Below are 15433 nucleotides of genomic sequence, written 5' to 3' on the forward strand. Positions count from 1 at the left end.
GCTGATCACTGATCAGCCATAATTAGCAGCTTTCTTGAATTCAATGTGAAATCCTAATAGACTTACAATCAGAAGTTCCACAACAGTCTCAGCAAAGCCCACCACATACATGGCAACAGCCACTGCATTGGCAAAGGCAAAGATAAGACCAATAGAGCCTCCAAACTCTGGGCCAAGACTTCTTGAAATCAGGTAATATGCTCCACCTGAAAATAGCAGGGAGTGTTAGCAAAAGTTCAGTCATGCAAAGTCAGTCATGCAAAGTCAGTCATTCAGTCAAGTAAAACATACCTCCCCTTACAAATCCATTGGTGGCAATGGCAGAGGTGGAGAGGCCAGTGATGGTTGTCACTACTGTAGCCATGGCGACGATCACACAGGAAAGAGCTGCAGAAGAGACCACATCATGAACTGATTAAAAAAAAAAAAAAAAAAAAGCATAATACTTAACAGTTTTTAGCAGCCCTTCCAATCACTCTCATGTCTCTGTAAAAAGTAACAGGACAAGCCAATGCAGCAACGTCTGTCGCACGTCTCACGTTGTGGTGATATTTCACATCAAAGTGGAAAATGATCAACAAGTGCCAGGAGGCTAGGAATACTGGGCTTAGCTGAGTATGAGCTAGCAGAGAAAAAGTGATGAACACAAAACTGTCAATAAACAAGGGGCAATGAGACATATGCACCTTGCTAGGTTTTCTGGAAAGTAATACTTAATACCGCAAACCTTGTTTCATTTTTTTATCATAACCCTGGTAGATGGCAGCTGCGTTTTTATGTTGGGTTTTTTTGTCTTTTTAAGAACATCTCAGTCATTTTTTTCATTAATCCTTCCTTCAATTACATGAAGCGTGCCAGTGCTGTGTGGTGAAAAACAGCCCCAAACCATGATGTTCAATTTTGGTCCCATCATACCAGACTAGATTCTCCCAGGATTAAACAGACTTGCCTCCATCTTTTTCAGCAAACTTTAAACACACTTCAACATGCCTTTTGCACCATGCAATCAGTGGAGTCTTGCATGGTGAGCAAGCATACAGGCCTTGGTGGTTTAGTGCATTATTGATGGTTTTCTTTGAAACAATTGTAACTATTGATTCTGGCTCAAGTGGTTCTTGGCTCTTGGACAACTCTTCTGATAATTCTTTTCACGCCTCTGTTTGAAATCTTGTGCGGAGCACCTGGTTGTGGCTGGTTTAGGTTGAAATGATGTTCTTTCCACTTTCACATTTTGGCCTTTAGAAATTCTTCTGGCACGATGCTATCATCACGTTTTACAGTAATAAGGTTACAAACATCTTGAGAGAGCTTATTTTTACCCATCAAAAGAGGTTTCTTGTGTGACACCTTGTTTTTTGGAGAGACCTTTACATAGGCCATCTGCGGGGACTGAACCAGCTGGGGACTGAACCAGCTGACATTAATTTGCACTAAGTGGCGGGGTTGCTTTCTAAATCATGCTTATTTGAGCTGGAGTCATGACTTTTATGCCTTAGAAATACATTTACTTAGATTGGTAATGTGTTCAATGTTTATTATACCCACTGATCCCCTTTGAGAGAGGCGCTTTAGTGACAGTGGGAAGGACTCCCAGCAGAACCAGGCTCATGGAGGGGTGGCCATTTGCCCAGCAGGGGTAAGGGGTCAGAAGCCAGTAGTGTCCCGGTATCAATACTGAAGTATTAATAAGCCATAAATGTTAAATTGACTAGTGCACATTTTAACAATGGCCATTTAACTATTAGCACAAACAATTATTGTTCGTGGCCAATAATATAAAATTACTTTCAGATGTCTGGTCTAGAGTGTGGAGAACTAAAGTGTGAAATCTGGATCAAAGGAGCCAATTCAGACAGGTTTCGGGTTTGAAGAGCAAAGCTGAAGATATAAGGAGTTGCAGACTGTAAACGTGCAGCAGTGTGAATGCTGAAAAAGCGAGAAAGAGAGAGGGAGATGTCACGGATGTGGAGAAGAAGACGAGCTTAAAACTTTCTACTCTTACAATAATTTATTCATTTGTATTCCTTTAATTACTGTGTGGTCAGTTTGAAAATGCAGGGACTGGTTCAATCTTTTGCAGTAAGTACTCTGTGTTTTTATACATTCTTTATTTGTGTGTGACTAATACTACACTACTATTCATTTCTCCAAATTCATTTTTTAGCTTTTCCATAATACTCTACAATCATTATATAATTTATGTATTATTTAATCTTTGTTCATTAGTATGTTTTAAAATACATTTTACCTTCTGTAAACCATCTGTACAAATGAAATCACTTAACGTAATTGTAAATACTTATTTTGTTAAACCAAAGTTATAATTAAAGTTAACATATTCAAGAAATGAAAACAGGTACCGAGTATTTCCTTGGCTATCAGGATCTGGCTTGAAATTCTAGTATCATGCCAACCCTGGCTCTCATTTTAATGCTAATGTGGATGCAAACAGATTCCACATTAAGCACCTTAAAATGTTAATGACCCAATACCAACATTTACATAATAATGTAAATAACCTAATAATGATCCTTATTGCTGTTTTAGAGAGGAGTGGTGCTTCAAAGGACAGTTGCAGATTTCTGTCAGAATCTGCAGATTATACAGTATAAATAAAATGTTCATGTTTCTCCAACGCTGTCTTCCAAACAGTTTCACTGGATGGCCAGGAAGCGTTCGCGATGTCTTATCGGGCGCTGATAATTGGCGTCTGTCTTGTGTCAGTGATGTAAAAGACGGATTTAATGCGACTTGACCGTTCAGACAGCAGTCGCTTTCTAAAACATCGGATATGTATCAGATTCAGTACCACAAACGAAAGTGACCCAGATCGGATTTGAAAATATTGGATTTGTGACGTTCACACTGTCACACCATGATCGGATATGGGTCGCATAGGGTGTAAAAAAACAAAACAAAAAAAACAAAAAACAACAAAAAAAAAAAAAACGATTTGATGCGCTTTCACCTGCAGTGTTGTGAACGTAGCCTTATTATAACTGAAAAAGATGTAGTGAAACACTTGCACCTCTGACTAATCTAGAATAAAAATTATGAAAGATTAGATTAGAAAGATTAAATAAAAATAGAATAAGGACTCTTCTACCATCCAACATTTACTTTTGACAGCTGGGGAAAACTGAGCTCAAACCCCTTTTTACAGGTGACCCCCTTTAAGTTGGACAGCTTTCTACTTACCAATTCCAGACTGGCCCACAATCCAGGACATGCGAATGAAGAGCATTACACCCCAAATGTTCAACATGCAGCGTACCTACAGAGATGAAGAAGTGTTACTGTTGACGCCATTTAAAAAAACAAAAACAAAACACATTTGTCAGTCTATATTAAAATACAGAAAGTTAAATACTAAACATTTTTTTTAACTTAAAATAATAAATCTCCAAACCTGCACTACGTCACAGACAGTCAATCGCTGTCAATAAAACAAATCTAGTTTTCAATGTTTTTTTTGTTTTTTCCTTTTATACAAATAAAACCAAGTAAAAAACAGTCTCTCTCACTCGGGGGAGGGGGGTCGACTACAAACAACTGGATCTAAAACTGATCATATCATGTTCAAGCTGGTACTAATTCATTACTAATGCCATTACATAAGCACTTGTTCACCATTAGTTATTACAGTAACATATAATGTCAAAGAAAAAGATTTTTAAAAATTTGCTTGTTTGTATGCTTGTTGAAATTTGTACTGCAAAGTTCAACAAGCTTGTTCTTATTTTCACACAGCAATGAATAAGAGCCCTTTTATTTTCATTAAATATAAATAAACTAAGCTACAAAAAAAATATTCTCTGAGTTCAAAAACTGAGCAGATAACATTAAACGTTGAAGTGAAAACAGATTTCTGTTAACCAAGTCTGTGGAAGTTCTTATTCTGACAATGTGATAAACCAAAGATTTTATCAAACACCAGATCTCTTTTCAGTGCTTGTTGCCTGTGACTGCAAAAAACTTCACATTTTGTATACAGAGCTCGCACTGTAAGCAGGTTTTACCCCTCTGGCAGAATGTCATTTAAAAACACTTAAAATTCCTCACATAGACTCCATAAGCAACACCCCTCCACAGTAGGGATCAGCGAGGATCTCATTTTACAAAGTAAACGTGAAGACAGTACTTGAAAAAAGTTATTAGAAGCCAAGGTTTATATTACAGAGGAAGTAACACTTTCTCATATTAAAACAGAAGTAAGATGAGAATATCCAGACACATGAACATGAATAATCCTTTAACCGCTTACTAGATTCAAACATGTCCGTTTTTACCCTCAATGGCTAAAATAACTAGCATAATAATAATAATAATAATAAATTGCATTTATATAGCACTTTTCTAGGCACCCAAAGCGCTTTGCAATTTCACTAATCATTCACTTTCACATTCACTCACTAGTGCAGGCAAACCACAGCTGTAGCCACAGCTGCATCGAACCTTCCGGTTACAGATGAGCTTCCCAACCCCCTGAACCACGGTTATGCCACAATTATGCCCAGACAATTATGAATTGGCTGGGCTGGTGAAAGACAATAATAGTAAGTGGACTGCAGATAAAGTACAGAACAGAATGGAAAACGCAGTACAGCCAACTGATGCCCATATTGGACTATAGCAGATATATCAATATTAATTTGTGCTATCTGACATAAGAAAACATCTTCTTAAGAACACAATGCAAACTTCAACTATTTTAGAAATATTTTTGGTTTTTACATGGAATTTGTTATTTTTCATCACTGTCTGCAGGACATGCAGACCATTTCCAAACACAAAGCTACATCTCAGACTCTACAGGCTTCAGTTAAAGCCACAATTAAAGACTGAACAAGGCAAGCTTGTTTGGAACAGTTCCTTGGAGAAAGCCTCTTCTGTCTAACACAACTTGGCAGCTTAGGTTTATAAAGTTGAATTTGCACTAACCACAAGACTCCTTTGGACAACTGTCACTAAAGTGGGCTTTGCACCTTTGTAAAAAATAAAAATGGCATATTACCATAAACCTCTCATTCGTACTGCCAGTCAAGGTGTTGAATTGGTCCATTAAAAGTCCAGCTCACTACCTCATTAAATTACTATGGCAGTACCTTAAAAGTAATGTGCACGAACTAAAGCAATATTGTAAAGAAAACTAGGTCCAACTTTCTCCGCAGCTAAAGTCCTGTCCAAACACATGCATCCTTCCTTCTTTATATTTTGATTTAAAAAACTAACAAACTAGGAAATAAATGAAACATAAGCACTTAAGCCTGTTTACAACTAACAAGACTGAAGGTCAATATTTGGTAGAGAAAAAAAAACAAACAAACAAAAACAAACACCCACACACAGCATGAACTTCGTCATTTAACTAGTCTTCAGGAACAGTTTTGAAGGGCCAGCTGGGTCCTGTGTCAACACTTTGCTGGATTTATTTTCCTATTTCTTAAAGATATGACTTTCAGTTACTTACTGTTCGTCTATTGAAGATGGTTTTGTAGGGCTGGCACATCTTTTTTGTTATGCACTTTTCCAATTTCCTCCGATTTTTAAGGGCACACTGCACACCATCAGTAGATATTCCAGATTCTCAGCTAGGCTCTTTAGGAATCACCTTGTTTTTATACAACTATTATTTGTTTTGGGGATATTAAAGTGCAGGCAAAAAAATTCTGGCACAACTTCACCTGCTTCCAAGGTGCGTGGAGAGGATGGGAAGAGGGGGGGGGGAAAAAAAAAAAAAAAAAAAAAAAAACAAGAGGAGGAACAACTTTATTGATTGACCAACGCGTTTCGGCTTGTGGCCTTCATCAGGGTCAGGGTTGACCTTGATGAAGGCCTAAAATTAGAATTTAAAGTTGGTTCTTTGCTTAGTTGTCTGTTATATGTAGACCAAATTCATTCATCCCCTGGATTAGGTGCCTTTTCTGTGCTTGAATGACTTAAAGGTCAGTGTTAAGTGGCTTAACAGAATGACATACTTAGTTTTTAAATCGCAAGACAGCATATTCACTCTGCACACAAGTAACAAAGCAAAGTAATAATTAAATTTGACTTACCAGCACCCCCTTAATCCAGCCAAACTTGACCACTCCTTTTGACTCAGCTGCTTCTTTAGCAGCGGCCTCCTCCGCTGGTGTAAGTTCATCACCGTTGGCAAAGCCATCCTCAAAGGGTTCCTTAGAAGCACAAAAAATTGAATCAAAGTCAGCAACAAGTAGAAGTAAACGTAATCTAAAGCGAAATGCTGGTGCCTTATTTAAATCTGATGTTTAAGCACAAAATGCAAACAAAGCACATGAAAAGTTAAAACTGAGAAAGTGTTTAAAGTTAGGAACATTTGGAACACATAAATAAAACTGATGCAAGAGTATGTTTCCCACTGTACAGCATGACATTAAACAACATACTACATGCAATGAGGAACAGAATAGACTAATTGCTATAATTTAGACAGGAATGTTTACCTGTTCATCCTTGAAATAAAATTTTAGCTGCTCAACAGTTTGTGGCTTCCTTTACATTTCACAATCTGCCAAATGTTTTCAATATGTAACAGACTGACTGCAGGTCACTATTTTTCTTCTCTGTCATTCTGGGATGTGTTCTAATAAAGGTTTTTGTTGTTTTTAAGGTTTGGACTTTCTGAGCGTTTCTGTTCATTCTGAGTGTCCCAGTCTAAAATTTGTTGAAACACACTGTTGGGACTAAATTGAAAATAAATACATGAAAATGAAGATTTCTCAGTTTGAACATTTGTTGTAATTGTACTATTCTTAATCAAACTTAATAGATTTTAGATTTAAAAACTGCTGCATTCACACATTTTATACAGCATCAAAAGTGGCTCATTTGCTAATAATAATGCCTCGCAGCAAGACAATCTGAAATTCCAACCCAGACAAGGCCCTTCTTTTGACAGTTTGCAGGCTTCTTTGCAGCACTCTGGTTTCTCCTGCCATCGAAAACATTCTCCAGGTCACCCTTGCAAAAACATTCCGAAATAACAAGAGTTTCATTTCCTGCTTAAATCAAAGGCAATTTAAAAAAAAAAAGGAACACTGGCTTACAGACACAGGTCACCTTCTTTACTTTGTGTAGCCGTTAAAAATACTAGAAGCTCCCTTCTGTGCACAATAGTGTCCCACTGGCATCCTCCCTGGGTATACAGTGTATTATATTAACTGCATTGATTGCCTTCTTATTAACCTGAAGTAGAACAAAGGACATCTGCAAGCCAGCCCTCTGCACGTATACTAGTATTTGGGGTAAATTTGTTTATGATTAACAGGAACACAGTGGAAAGTAACTATTATTGGGACTGTCTAAATTATTGGTAGAAACTACTACTTCTTCCGCCTGACAGAGTGAGATGCGAAATACGGCTGTATATTGATGATGACCGTCATCACTGATAGATGTCACTTGTAGAGTTCTTTGGTGCTGCAGAACAGGAGCTATTGTTTTTGATTGTTAATTGAATATTTTAAAATGTAGGTAATGACTTCTTAGGTTTTTGATTTCTTATAGGATATTTCTTTATAATTAAACAATAAAAACAACGAGTCTAATGTCTTGTATTCATTATGAAGGTGCAGTTTGACATACACAACTTTTTATTTTGATTTTCCAAACACATCAAGTTTTTGTACAGAGTATCTGGATCTGATCAGTATCACTAATACCAACCTGAATTTTACTTGGTATTGGGGCAAAAATGTTATCTGTGGTAACGCACATTACTAACTTATACTAAAGCTTTTACTGCATGTCCCCATTCAGTGTTACTGTAGGCCAAGGTTATGCCATCCAGAGTAAGAATCTGATTACAATATTAACAGATATCTAAGATTTTCAGGGCCGAATACAATAACCTCAGTTTTATCTCAATTTAGAAGCAGAAAATTAGAGGTCATCCAGGTCTTTGTGTCTTTAAGACATTCCTGCAGTTTAACTAATTGGTGTGTGTTATCTGGCTTCATGGGTAGATAAAGTTGGTACGATCTCATATCCTTGTGTCAGTGTTGTTCCCATATCATCATAATAAATGTTGTTGAACCTGGAACAACGTTTATTATGATGATGTGGGAACAACACCAACACGAGGATTATCAGATCATCCATAAAGGCATGATCTGATCAAGTTGGGTGTCATCTGCATAGCAGTGAACATGTATGCTATGTCTTCTGATGATACTGCCTAAGGGAAGCATGTATAATGTAAACAGAATTGGTCCTAGCACTGAACCCTGTGGAACTCCATAATCAACCTTAGTGTGTGAAGAGGACTCTCCATTTACATGAACAAATTGGAGTCTATTAGATAGATATGATACAAACCACTGCAGTGCAGTACCTGTAATACCTACAGCATGCTCCAATCACTCTAAAAGGATATGGTCAACAGTATCAAACGCTGCACTAAGGTCTAGCAGGACAAGCACAGAGATGAGTCCACTGTCAGAGGCCATAAGAAGATTGGGTGTAACCGTCACTAAAGGGGTTTCTGTGCTGTGATGAGCTCTGAAACCTGACGGAAACTCTTCAAATAAGCCATTCCTCTGCAGATGATCTTTAAGATGTTTGGAGACTACTCTTTCAAGAATTCTTGAGATGGAGGAAGGTTGGAGATGAAGGCTGGCCTATAATTAGCTAAGACAGCTGGGTCAAGAGATGGCCTTTTAAGAAACCGTTTAACTACTGACAGCTTGAAGGTCTGTGGTGCATAGCTGATTATTAGAGATAGGTTTGATTTAAGACTGAAGCATTAATTAATGGTAGCATTTCTTTGAATAGTCTTGTAGGAATGGGGTCTAAAAGACATGTTGATAGTTTGGAGGAAGTAATAACTGAAGTTAACTCAGAAAGATCAATTGGAGAAAAAGACTAAATAAATATCAATGGTACTGAAAGTAGCTGTAGGTAATGGTCTAATAATGGTGTGTATGTTCCAGGTACATATGTTTTTGGGGGACTAAATCTATTAACTTTGTCCTCCTTAAATTGTGAAATTAGGTAAGGAGGAGCCAGTGGGAGAAGCCAATATGCTCTCTTTCTAGTCCCCGTTAGCACTCTCGCTGCAGTATTTCATTTCAATGGAAGGCTTTTCATGGAGTTTTTAGGACATTCTGATAATAATGAATTACATTGGCCCAGCCTAGAAGTAACAAATGCTTGAACTAGTATTTCAGTGTCACTCTGAGACAGGATAGTTCCACTTTTAGAGATATTGCAAAAAAAGAAAAAAAGGAAAGAAAAAAAAATCTGAATTTAACAGCAGGTAATTAGAGGCCATCCAGATCTTTATGTCTAGAGCTATGCTCCCTCTTCACAGTCACACAGCTATCATGCTTTCCTGACTGATGGGACAATCTGCTGGGGTGAGAGCTAATGGTGGCTATGCTAACAACAGTTGCACTGAATACAGGAGCCTGGCTATGAGTTTTTCGCAATAGTGCAGAGCTGGGCCTTCAATTCAGTAATCCTGGTCGCCAGAGCAGTAAACGGACTAGATTATTACAAGAGTAGCTATACACTGAGCAGAAAGGTGCAGGAAGGACAGGTGAAGAAGCCACGCTGGTTGCGAGTTGGCTACAAGCCAAGCGAGAGACTCCCTACAGTCAAAGTGAATAAATACATTTAGTGTCAGTTACAGAGGGTGCACCTTGGATAAAGCACGTGAAGATTACACTTCGTTATCTAGACGTCATCTAAAACGTTTTCATTAAATAGGCTACACAAAAACACCACTGTGCATTGTGACAGGAATATGAAGTGATACTGTACTGCAGAGAACACACGCATGAACAAACGCACACAGAGAGAGACGTGTCAGTGGACCGGGTCTGTTACACTGGCTGTATAAATAGGTGTTATAAATTATTCAAGTGAGCTGGGCCTTTGGCACGTGCAGCTGTGGGAGGGAGGGCCTCAAGATCACTCCACTTGGACCATCTGTCAACATCCCCTCAATGACTCAGCAAAACTGCTACAATCAAGCCATGGCAGCTGGATGGGCTAAAGGCTTCTGATCTGAATTATCATAATTGTATTATTTTACCAGAATTATAAAAGTATTAAGATGATGGATCAATCCATTTTAAAATCTGTGAAACGTAGACAGAAATTGCTCTATAGACACAATTTCTTGTACAACAAAGTTGAAAAGGGACCCAGGCAAAATGGAACTGTGCTGTGGAGAGACCTATCAGAACTTTGAGATGCATTATGGGAATCATGGATGCTCTGTCTCCAGGCTAAAGAGAAGAGCGAGCATCAGGTTTGTTATCAGCACACAGTTTAAAAGCCAGCATCTGTTAATGGTGAAGGATGTCCATTATGAAATGACACTTCATAGTATTTCCTAGAGCTGGGCGATAGAACGATAACGATATGTATTGCGATAGGCCTCACCGCTCGAAGAAGACGAAGACGAAGAAGAAATCCAAATTAAATAGTGCAGAGCCGAACCAATCAAAGCCGCAGCGTCACGTGACTTGTTATGTACAGCACAAGTGCCAAGCCGCACATGTGTATTTGTTTTGGGAAGCAGGCAGCCGCCGTGCCGCCCGGGTAACGGAGGAAATGAGTGTGCCGATTAGAGAAAAATCAACCGAGCGTGACCGAAGATTACCGAAGAGAAAATAGATGGTGGTTCCAATGCCGGAGAGATTGTCGAACGGAAGAGCCATAGAAGGTATTTCGGCTATTTCAAGTCTGACAAAAACAGTAGCGCGCACTATAAATTGTGCCGAAAGCAAGTCTGGAAATGCAATAAACCGGTGCATGCTCAATCTCTGACTGGAAGCGCTAATTCGTCATTCGGCTTTTGTCAGACTAAAGTAACTGTTAAAACTGTTTGAAAAGCTCAGCTATACAACAAGGAGAGATTGAGAATTTCCTTTTAGTTCTCAGTTTATTTGATATTGACAAAAGTTAGTCAGTTTTGTCTGTTCTTCTGTAAAACAAACTAAGATTTATTTTTAGAATTAATATTTTGTTTCTAAGTGGAATTGACAATTTAGTCTGTTTTGTTTGTTCTATTTTGAAACTTAAACGCTTTAGCGGCTGCCTTTTGTGTAGTTTGCAATATTTGCCTTTATTTATCTGAAAAAGTCTCATGTTTCTTTAGTACATCTACCCTGTTGAACTTATTATGGGAAATAAATATTTAAATCAAAACAAGCTGCTGATTATTTCACATTTTACTTGTGAGCAACGGCACATTTAAATCTTACAAATATAGTTATTTGGCTTATATCGTGATAGATATCGTTATTGCCTGAAATGAAAAAAACATATCGTGATATGAAAAAAAATCTCATATCGCCCAGCTCTAGTATTTCCAAGTATCTACCTTGAAATCAGTCCAAACAATTATCACCATATCCAGGGGGGAAAAAGACAAAACAGGCCATGACAAAGCACCAGCTCTACATGATCCTTTCATTTGAAGCATTTCTTTTCTTACCTATTGTTCTTTATAACAAATCCCACAGGAATACAGTAACCTTTTCAAACTGCAGTGACGATACGCAGCATTAGCTACTGACGCAAGTCTGCATTATGTGCCCCAACACATTTGCAATTTAGTAATGCACCCGCGGCTTTTGGACAAGTGGTTGAGGATACCTTTATGTGGCATTAGGACAGCTTAACAGATCCAAAGGTAAAATAAATCTGCTTTGGGCACATTTTTAAACAGCTGGGCAATATGAAATTGAATTCCTAACTATGGGTGATATCAGGTCATGTTGCTTATGTCATTGCGCTATTACGGACACCATAAATCAGGAGAGCATCTCGTTTGTAGAAAGAGGTCAGACTCTTTCCTGGACACTCTTCATGACGAATGGAAACAAACAACGCCCTTTACTGTTCTACTACAGATTGAAGAAATTCATTTATACATTTACACTTGTCAAAGTTCAAGAATGCATAACTAGTTATTCAGCATCATATTCATGAATGGTAGACATTTGATAACTGTTCACACATGCAGCCCCATCCCCCTCATTTTGACTCATTTTCTGTGTTTGTACTGGAAAAACTGAATGATTCTTACTATACTGAGTAAAAAACAAAGGTGGAAAAACTATTTCCAGATCGTACTGCAATGACAAGTTCCAGCTGGTTTCACTTATGTTCCCTGCAGACATTTTCTTCTGTTACTTCTTTGTACAAATGAGAGTTTAGAGTTTGTTTATCTCAAACTCATTCTCAGAGTTCCAATCAAACTTAAGCAAAGACAATACTGCATTGTTCAACTGGTAAAAAAATAATTCCAAGTACACTTACAGTTAAAACTAATTTGTGGAAACCTAGCATTGGTCAGACTATATTTCAGTAAAGATGTTCACCATCTTAGAGATTACTTAAAACACAAATCTGGTGTTAAATGTCTCTTAACAAGCTCCACTTCAACCAGACACTTTCAGCAGCCACGAACAAGCTTCTGACATAATTGTGGCTGGACCACTCTTCTTGGAAGAATTGGTAGAGTTTTATTTAATTGACTTTTTTTCATGGCAGAGAACCAGCCTGTAAACAAAGACCACAAATTTCCAACAGAGTTGAAGTCAGAGCTTTGGGAAGCTCTAAAACTCAGCCTACTTTAGCGATTCCAAAACCACATTTGACGTGCGTTTGGGATTGTTGTCCTGCTGGAACACCAAGTTGTGCAATTTTCAACCCCCTTGTTGTTTTGAGGTGAAGTTAAAGAATCTGGACATACTCTTTTCTCAGTTATTCTATCCACATAAAAAGACAGAATATAGACTTAAATCAACTTATGTGCTATAATGTCCAGCCTATTTGAAGCCAGAAAGGATGCTAAATGGTAAATGGCCTGTATTTGTGTAGTGCTTTACTTAGTCCCTGTGGACCCCAAAGCGCTGAACACTACATTAGTCATCCACCCATTCACACACTGGTGATTGCAAGCTACATTGTAGCCACAACTGCCCTTGGGGGCACTGACAGAGGTGAGGCTGCTGGACACTGGCGCCACTGGGCCCTCTGATCACCACCAGTAGGCAACGGGTGAAGTGTCTTGCCCAAGGACACAACGACCAAGATTGTCGGAGTCGGGGCTCCAACCGGCAACCTTCCGATTACAAGACGAACTGCCAACTCTTGAGCCACGATCGATCGCCCATGCTAGGGAAAAAGCGAACTGTATAAGTTAACAGCCTTCATCAAATCACCACTCTTAAGACTTATGACGTAAGTCCTAAGATGTAAGATTAAATATATATCAGAATTCAAAAGTAGGCTTAGTCTACATTAAAATGTGACATAGGCACCAATTTATTCTGGCCAGAACATGTTTACCAGAGCCCTGCCCTATAGGCAGGCCTAGGGAGGAAGCTTAAGGCAGAGCCGGACTATAAACTGTGCGGCTCAGTCAGGCAAAGCCTAAAAAGGTGACAAGGGCCCATTCAGAGTTAAGGGAGTTAATATAATTTGATATCTTATTCACAAGTGATGGGAAGGTTTACTTGGACAGGTGGATTGGTATGGCGTCATGGGTCATGTAGGTATTGTGCCAGACTGTCGTTGTGAAGAGAGACAAAAGCAAAGCTTTTGATTTTATCAGTCAATCTATGACCATGAACTCTGGGTAATGAGTAAGGTCATGAATAGGAGTTTCTCGGCCTTAGAGACAGGGCGGGGAGCTCAGAAATCTAGAGGAATTCTGGCTTAGGAAACTGAAGAGGACCTGGAATGTGGCTGGGAAGATAGACATTTGGAAAACCTTGCTTAGCATAGACCCACCACAACCTGACTTTGGATGAGAGAAAGATAGTTGATAGTGGATAGTGGATGCAAGGCAACAACAATCTTTTTATGTTTGTTTTATGGAATGTTTTCCCTTTCTGAAAAAGTTGCTTTTATTGGATTTTTAAAACTCATTAGATATCCATTAGGGCTCCCACGATTAGTCGACTAGTCACGACTATCAAAATCGTCGACGACTGATTTAATAGTCGACGCATCGTTTGAAGCTTTGTAAGATCACAAAAGACGCAGGAATAAGTAGTAGGATTTAAGAGTGTAATAACGGACTGAAACAGAAGATGGCAGCACTGCATGTACAAGGATGCCAGCTGCCGTTAAACCCCGAAGAAGAAGAAGCAGCTTTGTCCCAGAATTCATAGCACAGCCCAGCTCAGTTTACAACAATGGCGGCAGCTAGTTCGTTTTAATATTACTCTTATTATTCTTTCTGGGTCACAATAAACGTTTAACATATTTTCAGGTGAGAATGTAGCTGTGTAAACCTCAAATATCTGCTCAGTTTATCAAGACACCACATATTTTCAAAAGCGCTCCGACGTTTTCGGAGACGTCTGTTACCCACTAGCTCGATAGCTAGCCGGGGGCAAGGCTCACTAGAGCAGCTGAGAACACCAGACTCACGGCAAATCGTTTTCAAACCCACCGCCGTCTTTCGCTACTCAGGTTAAACATATAGAAGTCACTTAGCTAACTTAAAAATGCTATTGTTTGGCTTTTTTCAGTATTTTATTTGTTCCTGAGTAAATCGGTTTGGCTGAGGTTAAAGTTTTTACACAGCTGAGTAAACGTCAAACAGACGGCTGATTATCAGAAGTGTGAGATGCTCGAGAATATACTCCGGTGTCCCGTTATATTTTAGATAGCAAGGAGTTTATTAAACTTCACCGAAACAATCTGCAAATTTTATTAAAATTTAATAAACTATCATCTTGTCTTTATTTTTAGTTAGCACATACCTTAAACACTTAAAGCTGTAAGCTAATGATAGTTATATAAGAGCAGATGCATGCTGGTGCAATAAGCTGTACGTTTTATGTCCAATGGATGCATGATCTGATTAGTCGATTAATCGCAAAAATAATCGGTGACTAGTCGACTGTCAAAATAATTGTGGCAGCACTAAATCAGTATGAGTCTAATAAATCCTACATCAGCTGGGCTCTAAGAGAATTTATGGTCATTATTTTTATAAGCATGTCTTATCTTATATAAGCAGTAAAAGGAGAAACAGTGTTCATGTGCTCAGTAATGAAAGCTGGAGAAGAAGCTGAAAGCAGTATCACATGCTGGTTGATCTGATATCCTCGTGTTGGTGTTGTTCCCAGATCATCATACTAAATGTTGTTCCAGGATCAACATTGCAAGTGACCAATCAGAATGTTGTGACGTCATACTTTTGCGACTTCGGGAAAAACCGGCGTAAAACAAAAAACTGTACTAAAGCTGCGTGAAACTGCCTCTGTCCGCCGATCAACGGACCCTGACCCTAACCGTAACCCTTTAATAAACAGTAAGCAGAATTGATAACATTGGAATTTCATAAATGCACAAATGGCTTGGCGCGCAAAAGAATAACGTCACAACAATGTGATTGGTCACTTGCAATGTTGAACCTGGAACAACATTTTCATGATGG

General features: G+C 38.6%; 1 protein-coding gene across 2 annotated transcripts in view; it reads right to left on the minus strand.

Annotated features, from left to right (window-relative positions):
- slc12a2 (solute carrier family 12 member 2) overlaps positions 1–15433 on the minus strand; it is a 62499-nt gene that overhangs the window by 32564 nt on the left and 14502 nt on the right. For both annotated transcript variants that reach the window (XM_086301797.1, XM_086301796.1), the window contains exons 2-5: positions 6057–6176; positions 3199–3274; positions 292–387; positions 67–206 (exon numbers count right to left, since the gene is read on the minus strand). In XM_086301797.1, coding sequence (XP_086157923.1) covers positions 67–206; positions 292–387; positions 3199–3274; positions 6057–6176 — 432 coding nt within the window. The remainder of the gene's footprint in view (positions 1–66; positions 207–291; positions 388–3198; positions 3275–6056; positions 6177–15433) is intronic.

This window comes from Aulonocara sp. 'chitande type north' Nkhata Bay, linkage group LG7 (assembly GCF_057382095.1).
Source record: "Aulonocara sp. 'chitande type north' Nkhata Bay isolate Kocher_YH1m ecotype deep benthic linkage group LG7, A_spYH_male_GT1.1, whole genome shotgun sequence".
Lineage (NCBI taxonomy): Eukaryota > Metazoa > Chordata > Actinopteri > Cichliformes > Cichlidae > Aulonocara > Aulonocara sp. 'chitande type north' Nkhata Bay.